This window comes from Leptidea sinapis, chromosome 45, assembly GCF_905404315.1.
Source record: "Leptidea sinapis chromosome 45, ilLepSina1.1, whole genome shotgun sequence".
Taxonomy (NCBI): Eukaryota; Metazoa; Arthropoda; class Insecta; order Lepidoptera; family Pieridae; genus Leptidea; species Leptidea sinapis.
In genome coordinates, this window is record NC_066309.1 from 7,670,238 (window position 1) to 7,684,141 (window position 13,904).

Below are 13,904 nucleotides of genomic sequence, written 5' to 3' on the forward strand. Positions count from 1 at the left end.
GATCCAAGCAGAAGGGGAAGATAAATTGCAAAATACCGCGTTGAGCAATGCCACATGCTTATATAACGACCTCGATATCCCAAACAACGCACTATGCGTGTTAAAACGCAAGAGTGCCTAGATATTTTTGTAAACGCAACAGTTTTGTAAACAACGCACCACACCGAAGGTCGATAAACCACAACAGTCGTGTTTCAGCAACGAATGTGTGCGCAGTTTGATTTTCCCGTGATGCGTATACAATTTTTTACCACATGTATTATGGAATGTTTAGACTTTGTGATACCGAAGCTGGCATAGTTGGAATTCAACGAAACATAAATAGGACGAATGAAAGGAATGGATATCTTCGAAACAATATGGAAAAGGTTTATTAGTATTTTATTTAAACTTAAAACACAAGCGTACAACCAATATTATACACCAGTGTATAATAGAATTATGCCTACAAAGTTAATTTAGTAACTTACTGCAAATTATATGAGTGTAACCGGTTAATACAGTTTTTTGAAGTGAAAGTTCTTATGTCGCAAGTCAGGATGCAAGCGAGGGCAATAGGGTTCTTAAAAAGAATACAAGGCGTGTGTTCTCCTAACAGTGTATATCAAGACTAATTTTAATAATCAAAACTTAACTATATAATCATGGTATGTCTGTCATCAAACAAAGGGCTATTATATTATATTGATATGGCTTTCGACAAGGAAGCTATAAACACGTTATCTTTATTACCTATTTAGGATAGATATGTAACCTTGTCTTAAATTCAAATATTTTTATTCAAAATAGGATTTATAATCACTTATTGAACGTCAAAATCTACCACCCATTCAAAAGAGACTGCCTCAGACCTGAGAAGAATGGGCGCAAGAAACTCAGCGGGCTTTTTTTTATATAAAATATGGATTACAATGTAATATCGTACAATAAACATTAATAATTAAAGATCCTGAGGGTGTTCGCTTCAATCCCAGTCCGTGGTGTCATTAAGAAAATCGTTTATGCTATAATAACCTTTCCCACACAAACGTTTTTTAACAATTCTTTTAAATTTCGTAACACATTTGTTTTGTACATTTTCTGGGATCATATTGTAGAAGCATATACATCGCCCAACAAAAGACTTGCTAACTCGACCCAACCGAGTAGTAGGCATAACAAGTTTATGTTTGTTCCTCGTGTTAACATTATGAATGTCACAGTTTCTAGAAAATTCCTCAATGTGCTTATGAACATACAAAACATTATCAAAAATGTATTGAGAAGCAACAGTCAAAATGTTTATTTCTTTAAATTTTTCTCTTAATGATTCTTTAGGACCTAGGTTATAAATCGCGCGAATAGCCCTCTTCTGCAGCACAAAGATAGTATTAATATCGGCCGCACTGCCCCATAACAATATACCATAGGACATAATACTATGAAAATAACTAAAGTCTTACAAGGACATAACTCGCGTGAGGATAAAATTTTTACGAATGAAACGGAATAGGGCGTCACGAAAATGTGGGATGTTTTTGTTTAAAAAGTGGAGGAGGTTTTTGTTCAAGGGAGATAGCGATTTGACCGATTGAGGAAGAGTATTTCTTCTCGAGCTTCCCCACTAGCCTTGTATCGTATAGGCTTAGCGCGCGGCCGCTAGTAAGTAGAACATCTTTTCTACTAGCCTTTTTTCTTCTCATTTCAACATTATGGATATCGTATCCGAGGTTCTCGAGGAAGCAGAGAACGCATTTGGGATCATTTTTGAAATCCAAGATGGCCGTCGCGCAAATTTATCATTTCAACAATATGGATATCGAATTCGTGGTTCTCGAAGTTGCAAAGAAAGAATTTGGGACCATTTTTGAAATACACTGGCTGAAAATACAATAGCTGGCCGCAGCACAAAATTATGATTTCAACATTATGGATATCGTATCCGATGTTCTCGAGGTTGCAGAGAACGAATTTGAGATCGCATGTAAAAATCTTTAAAAAGCAATAAACATTATATTTTGGTTATAACATGTTGGTTTTTTTAAGTTACGCGAACTTTTAGTGTGACCTACGAATCGTGCATGCTTAGGACGCGGCCGCGAAAAAGTAGAATATCTACCCTACTAGCGTTGTATCGTACAAGTTTAGCGTGTGGCCGCGAGTAAGTAGAACATCTAATAATTTCTAATATTGACAAAAAACATTTGTTTTAGAGAACAGATTAGGATAATTGATATAGACGAGATTTAAAAATAGGTTTTCCAAAGAATTTTCACTTCTGACATGTGCACTTTGTACGCACGCCATTGTTTTTTGTTCACCAAAGAGGTTTTATGACGCTGAAAATCCATTTATATTTTTTTGGAATATATAAATGTGCCCCTAATTGAGACGAAAAAAACATGTATAATTATCAATTTAAAAAAATTATATGCATTTTATCACTAAAGTTATAATTTTGAAGTATGGCTATAACATGTAATCCATCACTTTACATTTGGCGCGTGCCAAAAAAACTTACAATCCATTTCCTATAATTCTCATACCTTAAATTTTGTTTGTATCGTGTTTGTTGCTGTATGATAAATAATTGTAAACAAAATCAAGTTTTTGTACAGAAGATGAACAATTGAAAGATTTGACCCAGCCAGAAATACTAAATGCAGCACAAAATGCAAACGAAAGCATTAGTTAGTTGTGTAATAAAGGGTATTAAAATACGAAAAATAAAATACGGTTTATCATCATTTTATTAATAAAAAATACCTAATTATCAACAGTTGCATACAAGACTTTACCTACACCCAGAATATGAATCTTCTTAAATACTCTTACTTCTGACTTCTTAAAAACAGTTAGCTTAATGCTAACATTAAAACAGCCATTCCTAGTACCTAACCTAATATCATCCATTACTGATTATATACAAATAAACTAAATATTAATGATAGAATTACTTATTTTAGAAGTAATTTACATTTTGTATTGTGCAATTATTAAAATTCACTTGAATATTATGTTCTTTGCAGCGTTTAAAATATCTGGCGGTGTGCTGTCAAAACTTGAATCGCTCATTTTTTGTAAACAAAACAATAATAATATCGAAACAAATGGCTGTCATTCGAATAACGGTAACCTACTTTTTTTTATGGCGCGCGACGTTCTGGTAGTGTGTAACGCATGAAACGAAAATGTTCTTTTTTTGAAATTCATACAGAAAACTACCACGCATCCAGCAATAAGAAAGTGGCTGTCTGTTGAAACTATTTGCGCATGAAGGGATCGAAAAAAAAATAAAGGAGTGTTATTATGAAATTCAGTACAATATTACATCATTCGTTTGAATGATGTAATGGTTATTAGGACATGGGTGTAGATAATATACTATTATGTTGCAATAAGTACCTATTTCCCTTATAAGTCACAATACACCATACCAAACAAATTGATTGATAAATAAATGATTAAGACGTAAGCGATATAAAAAGCATGAAAATAGAATAATTTTCCGCGACGTTTTTACCGCCGACCTTCAAAACGCTTCTATTCATATTCGTTTTTTAAATTTATGCAGATAACCTACTTTTATACATCCTCTCCACGTGACCAAGCTACGACTCTCATGAAATTAATTAATAAAGGCATAAGAAAATCTAGTACATTTCGAACAGAAACAAAACAAAATTATGCACTTGGACTTAAGTCACTACTCATTAAGTATCGCATTTACGATAAAGAGACAGGAGCAAGGCCCTTAATCAAGGACACAACAATAAATGCAGATAATAATATGACCAAAATAGAAATGATATCAATGATGTGAGTCGCTTTGCATCGATTGAAACTTTACTTGAGGTCTGACTCTGACACGTGTTAATTATAAGGAAATAGTTTTGCTTAAGTAGTAAACTATAAAATAAAATAAAAAAAAAAAACAACTGAATTCAAAAAAAACTATTCCAAAACAATAATTAATAAAATGAAATGAAAAATATGTACCATATATGTATAATACCTAAAAGTGTTTCTCGCCTGTAGACTCGTCACGTCTGATACTATTTACATCTCGATTTATTTCTGCGTATAGTTTAGTTTCTAATAACGATCAATAACTATAGGAATCTGGTTCATCTTTATATTGTGAACGCATATAATTAATATAGTGCATTGTTATAACCACTAGTCAGTTAATCAGTAACCACTAGTCACAAGTCATAAAATTATTTTGTGTTTGAAGGTGATCGAATTGTCGTTAGTCGAAGGCCGTAGCCCGTTGGACCTTTAAGAGTTTAGTAGTCTGCGGGCTTCCTTGAGTAGTTGACGTATGAAGTATGATCTTGCAATAGTGTAATTCTGTCCTATCCTACGTGAATTTGAAGTTTTGTGGACATTAATTATTTGTGCGTGAACAAACATAATATTGTGTTGTGTGTTTTTATTATTGGATTTATTTACAGCAGGTAACTAAAGTCTTTGTTTAATTATTGTTAGCTTATAATTAATTAAAATAAAATAAATGAAAAACTTACCGATGGGATCAATAATACGTTGTATTTTATTACAAAAAATTATAAATTATATTTCTATTAGAATTTGTTAGTTTTATGTAAATATGCAGCAATTCTTAGATTTTTGTGTTTCTATTATTATCTTATTAATTATTAAATGACTTAGTGCCTGTTGCTGCCGTAGTTTAGGAGATAAGTTTCTTCCCATTTTAGACTACGATAAGATTCAGAATCTGCTGTGGAATCAGGAATGAGCTTCCTTGTGGTGTTTCCGGAACGATACCTACGCCAGGGGTTCCAAAAATAGCGCGTACACCTTCCATAAAGGTCGGCAACACTCCTGTGATTCCTCTGGTGTTGCTAGAGAATGTGGGCGGCGGTGATCACTTAACACCAGATGACCCGTACGCTCGGTTATCCTCCTTCTCCATAATATAAAAAAATAAAACAAATGAAAAATAGCTGGAAACAAAAATTTACTAATTTGTTTTTTCTTAAACTTAATTTCACCAATCACAGTGCAGATAAAGGAAATAAAGACTTTATCTTTGACCTTGATAATAACAATATCACAAGAATACAATATTTAGTTAAGCTAAATTATATATACACGTATATACCACAGAACAGTTTAAAGAGATATTTACAGATGTTCAAGCAATATGCTGATACCTATCTCCGTGTTTTGACGTTTGAGTATTTCTTTTCTTTTGCGTCATTGCATAGATAACAAAAAATAATTAAGTTCATAAACCCGTAAATATTTGTTTTAAAAAGTGGCATTGGGTTTTTATAAATTTTAACGTGTAATTATTTGAATATTTCGAAGACAGCGTCTCCATGGCACACATAACTTAAGTTTTCGTCGTCGTCGTATTTTTTGGCATCAGCCAAGGTAGGTTTGTAACTACATCTTTAATTGGTGGTAGCCATGCGTCGTTGACGGTTTTTCCGTTAACGTTGAGTTACGTTTGTTAACTAGTTAATTCGTCAACGAGTTAACGTACTACTATTATCAACTTCAAACTTCATAAACGTAAACAAACAAACTCAGGCATGTCCCTCGAACATAATGCAGATTATCAAATATATTCCACTTTCAGTATTTTTGAAACTTAGTCTAGGTTCACCTGCATAAAGAAATATATAAATAATAAAAACTGTTAATGTCACATTGAATGCAGACTGTATTGTAAATATCTCATTTGCCTGTGCCCTAACGGTGAAATTATTTCTTTGTTTTGTTTTCTCGACATTAATTGTTGTATGTGATTTTATCTTGCTTTTGATTGAATGACCAATAGCATTTATTACTTTTCAATATAAGAACATTAAAATACTTATTTCTTGTAAAATGTTATTTTAGCTATTTAAAATAAAAAGTGTCAATTTTTTTTCTTAAAAGAACCCTGAAACAATAGCGTTGTCCATTATAATAGTTCAAGAAAGCTCTCTTTTTTACTTTACAATAACCAAACTCGGTTGTCTTCGAGTTCATTGTGTATATTTCTCAGATCTAGCAATAACATATTAAATTTGTCAAGTGCGTGCGGTAGCTAACTAGCTCACTAGTTATAATTCTTATGTTAACCGGTTTCTCTCAGTCAGCGAGTCTCAGTCAATATCGTCATAAGTACCATAGATTTTTAAAAGAAATAAATTGAAATTCAACATGACCGTCGCTCGCAATCTATGACGTTATTTTCAACGTAAGCTTTTTAATTTGCTCAGTTGGTTGCGTATGCGTTCTCGTTTATTCAACGAGATGCACGCGTTGAATTCAGAAACGTCGTTGACGAATTCAACTAGTTCTTTCAGATGCAGTTAACGTTAATGCGTTGACAGCAATCAACGGTTGATTCAACTATTTCGTTGATTCAACGGTCATTCCTAATAGGATGAGGAGGCGAAAGCGGAGCCGCGGCGGGTCGGCTTGACACCGCCTTGAAAACTCGCTAGACACATATATTAAAAGTTTATAATAACATAACATATTATATAAAAATAATATATACATAAATAAAAACTTTAATTTATTACCTAGGAATTATCTTCCTTTTCTCAGTTATTTATATGTTATTCTTTTTGTTACAGATAGAAGGACCCTACATAAAACATGGATTCATTTAATTTTATCGAACCAATCGAAGTTGTCACTTATATCGATGATTCTGATAGTAACAGTGGAAATAGTAATGAAATAGATAGTAGACAAAGAAATTCGGGGGAAAACAGGTCAAATAATGATGTTTGGACTAAAAGTAATTTACAACAGAAAATCTACCTACAATGTCGAGAAAATTTAGCACAACGTTTCAATAAAAACGTGGCTCCAGCCACGTCTTTTACAAGCCCAGTTTCAAATATTGTCTACTTTGAGATAATACCAGATTTTATTGTACATCATATTTTCGAAGTTTTTAAACTTTTAAAAGGGGTATATTTTCAGCAAGAGAGATATAAAATCTTTGACTTGTATTATCATCATATAACCTATACAAGGGATGTGCTATTACCGAGATTCCAAGATTCTGCATTCATAGATCAAATTTCAAAACACATTCAACACATTGCACAAAGAAGAGGTACATATTTTAAAGATTCGGAAACAATAATGTTTCTTTTTGACCTTTTAACATGGTGCCATCAAAAGATAAGACATTTCACTCCGGACTATACTTACATGAATCCCGGAAATATACCTCCCAATAAAAGACATGGCTACAATATGGAAGTAATAAATGGGACAAGTAAAAATAATCAAGACCCCTTTACAACACAAGCAAGTGCTACCGTTTGCCGAAAAAATAACAGTAGAAAAGCTAATACTAGAGAAGTACGCAGAGATACAACCAAAGTAATATCAGAACATAGTACTCGACGTCTTTTCTCTATTGGTCTACCCGGCAATGAAGTTAGTATAGATGTAAGTTCGAGTTTGTATGACTCCATATCAAAAGAAATTGATGGTTCCAACAATCTCAATCCGATAAAAAGCCGCACAGAAGGAAACACTGGATTAAGTTCTGATTCGACTGCAGCAACAGGATTACCTACTCGATCGTCACTATCGAGAGATAGTGGAATTTGTAGTCCTCTTAACACTGATGCTAGTAATAATATGGTAAATGTATTTTTCAACTTTAAATCCATTTGTTATATCAATTTCAAAATTTTTAACATTAACATTTTTTATTTTAAAAGTACCTTTCCGTGGTGGAGTCTCCAGAGATGAACGAAAACGTGTATAGCCGGCTTGGTGAAAAACTCAATGAAAGTGGCCTATACGGATTGTGCTGTGTTTGCCGTAATGTAACAAAGTTTAAGTGCAAAGGTTGCTTTTGGCTGTACTACTGTAGTAATAAATGCCAGGTAAAGCTGTGATTCAATTGTAAAGTAATTGTATGAAATAAGTAACTGAACTAAACTAACTCAATTTCCAGATTAGCAGGAAGCGTATAATACTCGTATTTCATAAAATAAAGTGTTAGAGAATCTTTTAAAGATTACTTTATGATTGAGATGTCGAATAGTTCTATAAATATTTTCTTACTTCGTAACTTTAAGTTACGAAGGTTACCACCACTTGAGAAGTTTTTTTTTCTCGGATGCATTCCTTATTAACAATAATCTATATAAAATCTCGTTATCATTGTCGGATTTTGAACTTTAATTTATCGCGTCCGTCTTGCTTCATTCTCGTCGACGAATGCCACTCAGGTCTGAGGCATTGATTGATGTACGATTCGTGTAAACAAATGCGGTGACACCGTTTCTACCAATCTCAGTGCAACATTAGCATAGTATCGTGAACAAATGCGAGTGTGGGCATATGCGACGGGGCTTAACATTAGGTAACCCGTTCGCTTGTAAATCCTACTGTCTCATATTGAAAAAAAAAATAAATTAAATGGTCAAAATTTTGGAGAACATTTGTTTTATTGTTCATATAGCTGCTCAATCTAAGCTGTAAAAGTTAAGCTTACCTTGAATTTTCAAATTCTAGGAAATTCGTTTATAAACCACAACGGTTTATAAACGAAGGCAAAAATCTGCTTATGAAATAAAATTTGTTCATTTTAATTGATTGTTCACTGCATGCATTCAAATGAAAGTTATTATTGTTTACAGGAATCGCATTGGCCTTTACATCAGACAACGTGTTTTAGGAAATCTTAAAAAAATGATAAATCCATGAAGCTCTATAACTGACTGAAGAAATTTTTTTATAATTTTGTATGTACAATTAAAATTTAAATATTATAAGATTTTGTTTTCATTTCTTGATTTATATTATAGTTCTACCGAAGTACAACACAAGAATATAGAAGCCCACTTAACGAGATTGTGGAATTTATTTTATAAAATTAACTTACGATTAAGTTACAAGTTAGCTTTTTTGGCTTAATATTAGTAATATAAAGGTCAGAAATATATTGTATCTCGAATAATTTGTTAAGCTGATCTGACCAAATCTGCACATCTCTGGATACCGGACTTCATGACTTGTCAGACAGACACAGATGGCGAACTATTTTCAAAATGTTCAGAGAAATCACGACCCTTGACGACGACGCGAGGAGGAGGAATTTGTTTAATTTTAGTACAAACTATTTTCATCTATTTCAATTAATAATCTTTTCACTCTTGACGCTCTTCGAGTGTGTTACTCTGCGCTTTCATCGGTGCAGTTATCGTACTTCAAAATTATTGACGTTCAGTTCCGATTCTATCCAAGATTTGCTCTAGATTCGCATCCTCCCGTAGATAGAAGGTGAACAATAGATACGTCACTAAAATAACAATAATAGTGTGACAGAGACACAAATTATATATTCTATGTAATGATACAAGAGTGTATACGTTAATGCAAACTCATGACTGACCTGACATGACCCTGTTAATGACAACTCGTTGCAATAACTAACTTTCCACCCTTGTATCACAATGTAGTTTAGGTAATCAAAATTATCATTACATATAGGTTTGTGAAAAGTAAGTAGATACTTCTGGCTTTTGTTATAGTATGAAATGGCAGCTTTGGCCCTGTGAGAATAATCATCGACTGTAGAGCCTGCACACATTCACTGCTAACCCCAGAAAGGAAAATTATTGCAGTGCGGCATTTGATACTCACTTTGTGTTTCCCGCACTGCTTACGATTTCGTATATGTGTGCCGGTCATGCGTTAGTAGTAGGGATTCGCCGGTTCTGGCTCACAGTAGTAGGGATTCGCCGGTTCTGGCTCCTCGATTCTGGCTCACTTGCTCGTGATGCCTACTAAAAAAAAAAAAAAAAGAAGTTTGGTGTCAAACTGGGGGTTTTGATGTATTTCCGAGCGATTGCGCTGATCCGTTTTTCGATATCTCCTATAGTTTTAAAGTTAGCATTTTAAATTAAACAGATCCATAATCATTAATAATCACTGGTCATTTAGCTAATGATTGGTGAGCGACTCAATGTCTAAATTTCCATGAACGTGATACATGTAATTTACTAATTACCTCTATCACATTCGTTACTACGATTAAAAAGACAGTTTCTGTATTTATTATTTATTTTTAAAACATGATTTAAATAAAGTATATAATAAAACATCATTGCAGATTGTATCATTTTCAAAATATTTGATGAAATCATTCAAACTCTTTTTATTAAACTTAAAGTATAGATACATTATGCAGTACTCGCCACACGCTGCGGTATATTCATTCTGTACTCTTGCAGTATTGTAGTTATACATTCTGCAATTCCTTTGTAAAAACATCAGCTGGAATCCCTGAGGTGGACGACCATATGAATCGAAGTATTGTCCAATACCCTGCTCATCAATGTGTATTGCAACCCAGTGAGTGCCTGGTTTATTATCACTATCTAAATTGCTGACAATATAACAGGGCGTTACAACATATATCGGCAATCGGTTTGCCGCGTAAACATTATTTTTAATACTGGGATCGATTTTGTTCAAATAATTCTGTATCTCGATTGTATTCATATTAGTTGAGAACAGGGTCTTGTCAGTTGCGAGGATTGAATAGTTATGTGGATCATAATAACATAAGCACTCAATAAATAAGGCTTTAATGTATCTTATTCATGTATTTAAAACTTATATGGATACATTAAAACAAAATATCATTACAAGCGATTCAAATATAAATCTATGAACATTTGATGAAATTATATTTTCATCAATTTTATTATAATATAAAAGCTGATTGAAAACGAACTTTGTACCTACATACTTACGTAGTCATTAGTACAATCTGGAAATGTTGACTCCATTAAACTATCAATAATTGAACTTATCATGTGCCATTATGTTTCACCACAATATTTAAAAACCAGTACTAATCATAAAGAAATTTACTTTTACGATATTTTAGTATAAAATGCTAGAACTGTTCAGAAAAATAATCATTGAAGTGGCGTATTCAGTCAAATTATTATATATTTTGTGTGTTGTGTAATTGTTGAGTGATTTGCTGCAATGGAGGTAAGTTTTATCTATTATTCACTTTGAAATTAAAAAGTAATATCATTTGTTATATTAAGATATGTATGTATAATACTATTCTAAAGCAGTCTTATTGTTGTTATAGAATGCATTCAACCCAACAATGGAAGAAAATACATATAAAACATTTTACTATCCATTGTCTGAAGATAGTCAGGATTCATTAAAAGTTCCTCAACTTAAATCCTTGAAGAGGGCCAGCTCAAATGAAAATATAGATGCATTATTCGAAGTGAAAAAAACAAAACAAAAGAAAATATCATCATCAATATCCAGAGCACATGAGAATGGAAGTATTTACATTACAACTAATGCAGATGACGGAAGAAATGCATCACATTTGGTTAAAATAGAAATCTATGATCTCAATAAAATAAAAAACACGCCTGCACAAGAACAATGGAAATACGCTGATTATAGATTAAAATATTATACAATCGACAATAATGAAAGTTATAAGGACATAAAAAAGATTTTATACAATGTTACGAAGAAAATTTTAGAAACAGAAAATTATAAGAAATATAATTTTAACAATAAGTAGGTAGCTATGAAGAAATACATAAATATTAGTTCAGTTTAGTTATTAGTTTATTTATTCTCTTATACAAATAATATTATTATATTCTCATCATTTGGAAAATTAAACATAACGATATGGAACTCTGCTTTGTATGTAATGAGGTTGAAAAAATGATCAAGTGAGTTATTTTCTTTGTAAATTATTTAGTATTATATTATTGATGAAATGTGGCTAATATCATTCACTTATGTTGTAGTCAACCTGTTCTACAAAGTGGAGGAGGTTTTAAGAGAAGAAGTGCGGTATTACAAGGCAGTGAAGACAATGATACAAGTACAAAGAGAGGAAGACAAGGGGAACCATCCACATCATCGGGGCTCACCAGTGTGAACGATGAAATGGTGAACTGTTCTTTATGTCAAATCCTAATACGGAAAAGATATTATGCAAATCATCTTAGAAGTAACCTCCATAAGAATAACGTAATGCAATTACATAGTACTTTAAAAAATGTCACAGTACACGAATCGGCTTTTGGTAATAGAATTATCTCATATAAAATAAAGAGTAAATCCAACCAATTACAAACATTCGAAACACCAGAAATGTTTTTGAATTCTATTAAAAATGAAATTATTTCACTATTTGAGGAATCTGTTCGATTGCTTACAATTTTTAAAGTTAATTTTATTCTGCACGCTAATTTTGTTCAAGAAACAAAAAATATTTCTAATGAATTTGAATTTCAAACATGTAGTTATACTATAATGCAGGGTGAGGATTTAAATTTTTTCTTTTCGTCCTTATGTGATATGTTGATGACTAAAATTAGCACATTTGAGAAAAAAGATAGTGGTTGGAGTCTTAAGAAAATAAATGCATTAGACATGAATATAAACAAATTCAATCCATTACGTGGAAAATCATATATTGAATTACCTAAAGAAATCAAATTAAAAAAAAGTGTTATAAATGTACAAAACTCGGATGATTTATGCTTTAAATGGGCTTTGCTTTCTGCATTATATCCAGTTACTAAGAACTCTCAGAGAGTTTCATCTTACAGTAAATATTAAATTAAACCGATCATGTACAGAAGGTACGTTTTTAAACTTAAAACAATTATAAAGTTTTGTGTGCTTACTATCTGAACAAAAAACACACAAAAGCGGTGTATTTGAATAAGCGGGAGAAGTAGGTATAGTAGTACAGTCGACGAATGACTTGTAGGTTCGTGCGCGCGATTCACGCGTGGTCGCAGCGGTAGGTTTGTTCCCAGCCTGTGTTGATATTAGAATTACGTATTTTGTCTGAACGTTCTAAAATCTTAACTTGATCTTGAATAAAGTTTATCAAGTCTTTTGAAGACGGAATTTCAACATCGCGGACGGATAACTCGAATGAATGTGCGGTTTGAGAATCTATTTTTCTTAAAGCACAGTGCAATAGAATAAAATCTGTTAAATCGTTTATATCTTTTAAAGCGGCTTTAAAGCGGCTAGTGATGATGAATATTTTTCTATAAAAGCATTTAAACTATATGCGGAATGAGAACAACCCTTTAATTCTAAGATATTATTTAAGTAATGTGTGCCTAACGATCGTTTATCTTGATACTTTTTAACTAAGGAATTCCAAATAATTTTATAGAAATCACCTGTAGGTATTATACCTGCGGTAATTTTTAAAGAGGAATCAGTTAACTTACCCATTAGATATTGGATACGGTGAGAGTCTGTTAGTGCTTTATTCCCATGAATATTTGTTTTAAATGACTCATAGAAGACAGGCCATTTTTCTGTCTTTGCATCGAAACTAGGCAGCTCAATGGATGGAATTTTGATATGGAAGGAAGTATTGTTGTTCAAGCGCGACTGAGTGTGTGGCAAAGACAAGTGATCCAATAATATTTTATTCCTAACCCTTTTTATTTAAATATATAAATCATCAAATGATCCTAAGCTTTGAAAATTAGGTGAAGAATCTGGTTTTAAAGTTAATTCAATATCAATAATCTGATGCAATAACCTTTTATACTCTACCCTCAGCTCATCTATAGTTTCTGAATCAGCTAAAAACTGTTCATTGTTGCGTGATTCGAAACCAGAAACATTGACGGATAAATTATACAAACGATTTATTTTTTTAAATATTATTTCCTTTTCACCGTTCAAAATACTAAGCTGTTTAGATAATTTGTCATGATCCATTTTGTCTTTACTCATTTTACTTGAACAAATTTATATGATGAATATTAAGCTAATTGGTTGTTGTATGAAGTTAAATAAAGAAATTTATTTATATTATGATATTAAATACGTAATGATAATTCTATGGGATATCCGGCTCGAAGGACCATAAAGTGTGGTAGGGC

The 13,904-nt window shown here is 32.3% G+C and overlaps 1 protein-coding gene across 5 annotated transcripts in view; it reads left to right on the forward strand.

Annotated features, from left to right (window-relative positions):
* The first annotated feature begins 257 nt into the window (after window positions 1-257).
* LOC126977410 (uncharacterized) overlaps window positions 258-13,904 on the forward strand; it is a 34,899-nt gene continuing 21,252 nt past the window's right edge. For 2 of the 5 annotated variants that reach the window (XM_050826197.1, XM_050826199.1), the window contains exon 1: window positions 4,289-4,439. Coding sequence is in view for 3 of the 5 variants with exons in the window: in XM_050826202.1 (XP_050682159.1) it covers window positions 6,604-7,611; window positions 7,692-7,859; window positions 8,619-8,666 (1,224 nt within the window). In the remaining 2 variants the exon portion in view is untranslated. Of the gene's footprint in view, window positions 369-4,288; window positions 4,440-6,581; window positions 7,612-7,691; window positions 7,860-8,618; window positions 8,754-13,904 lie in introns of those variants that run through there. The other 3 variants (XM_050826202.1, XM_050826201.1, XM_050826203.1) reach the window with 3 other exon arrangements.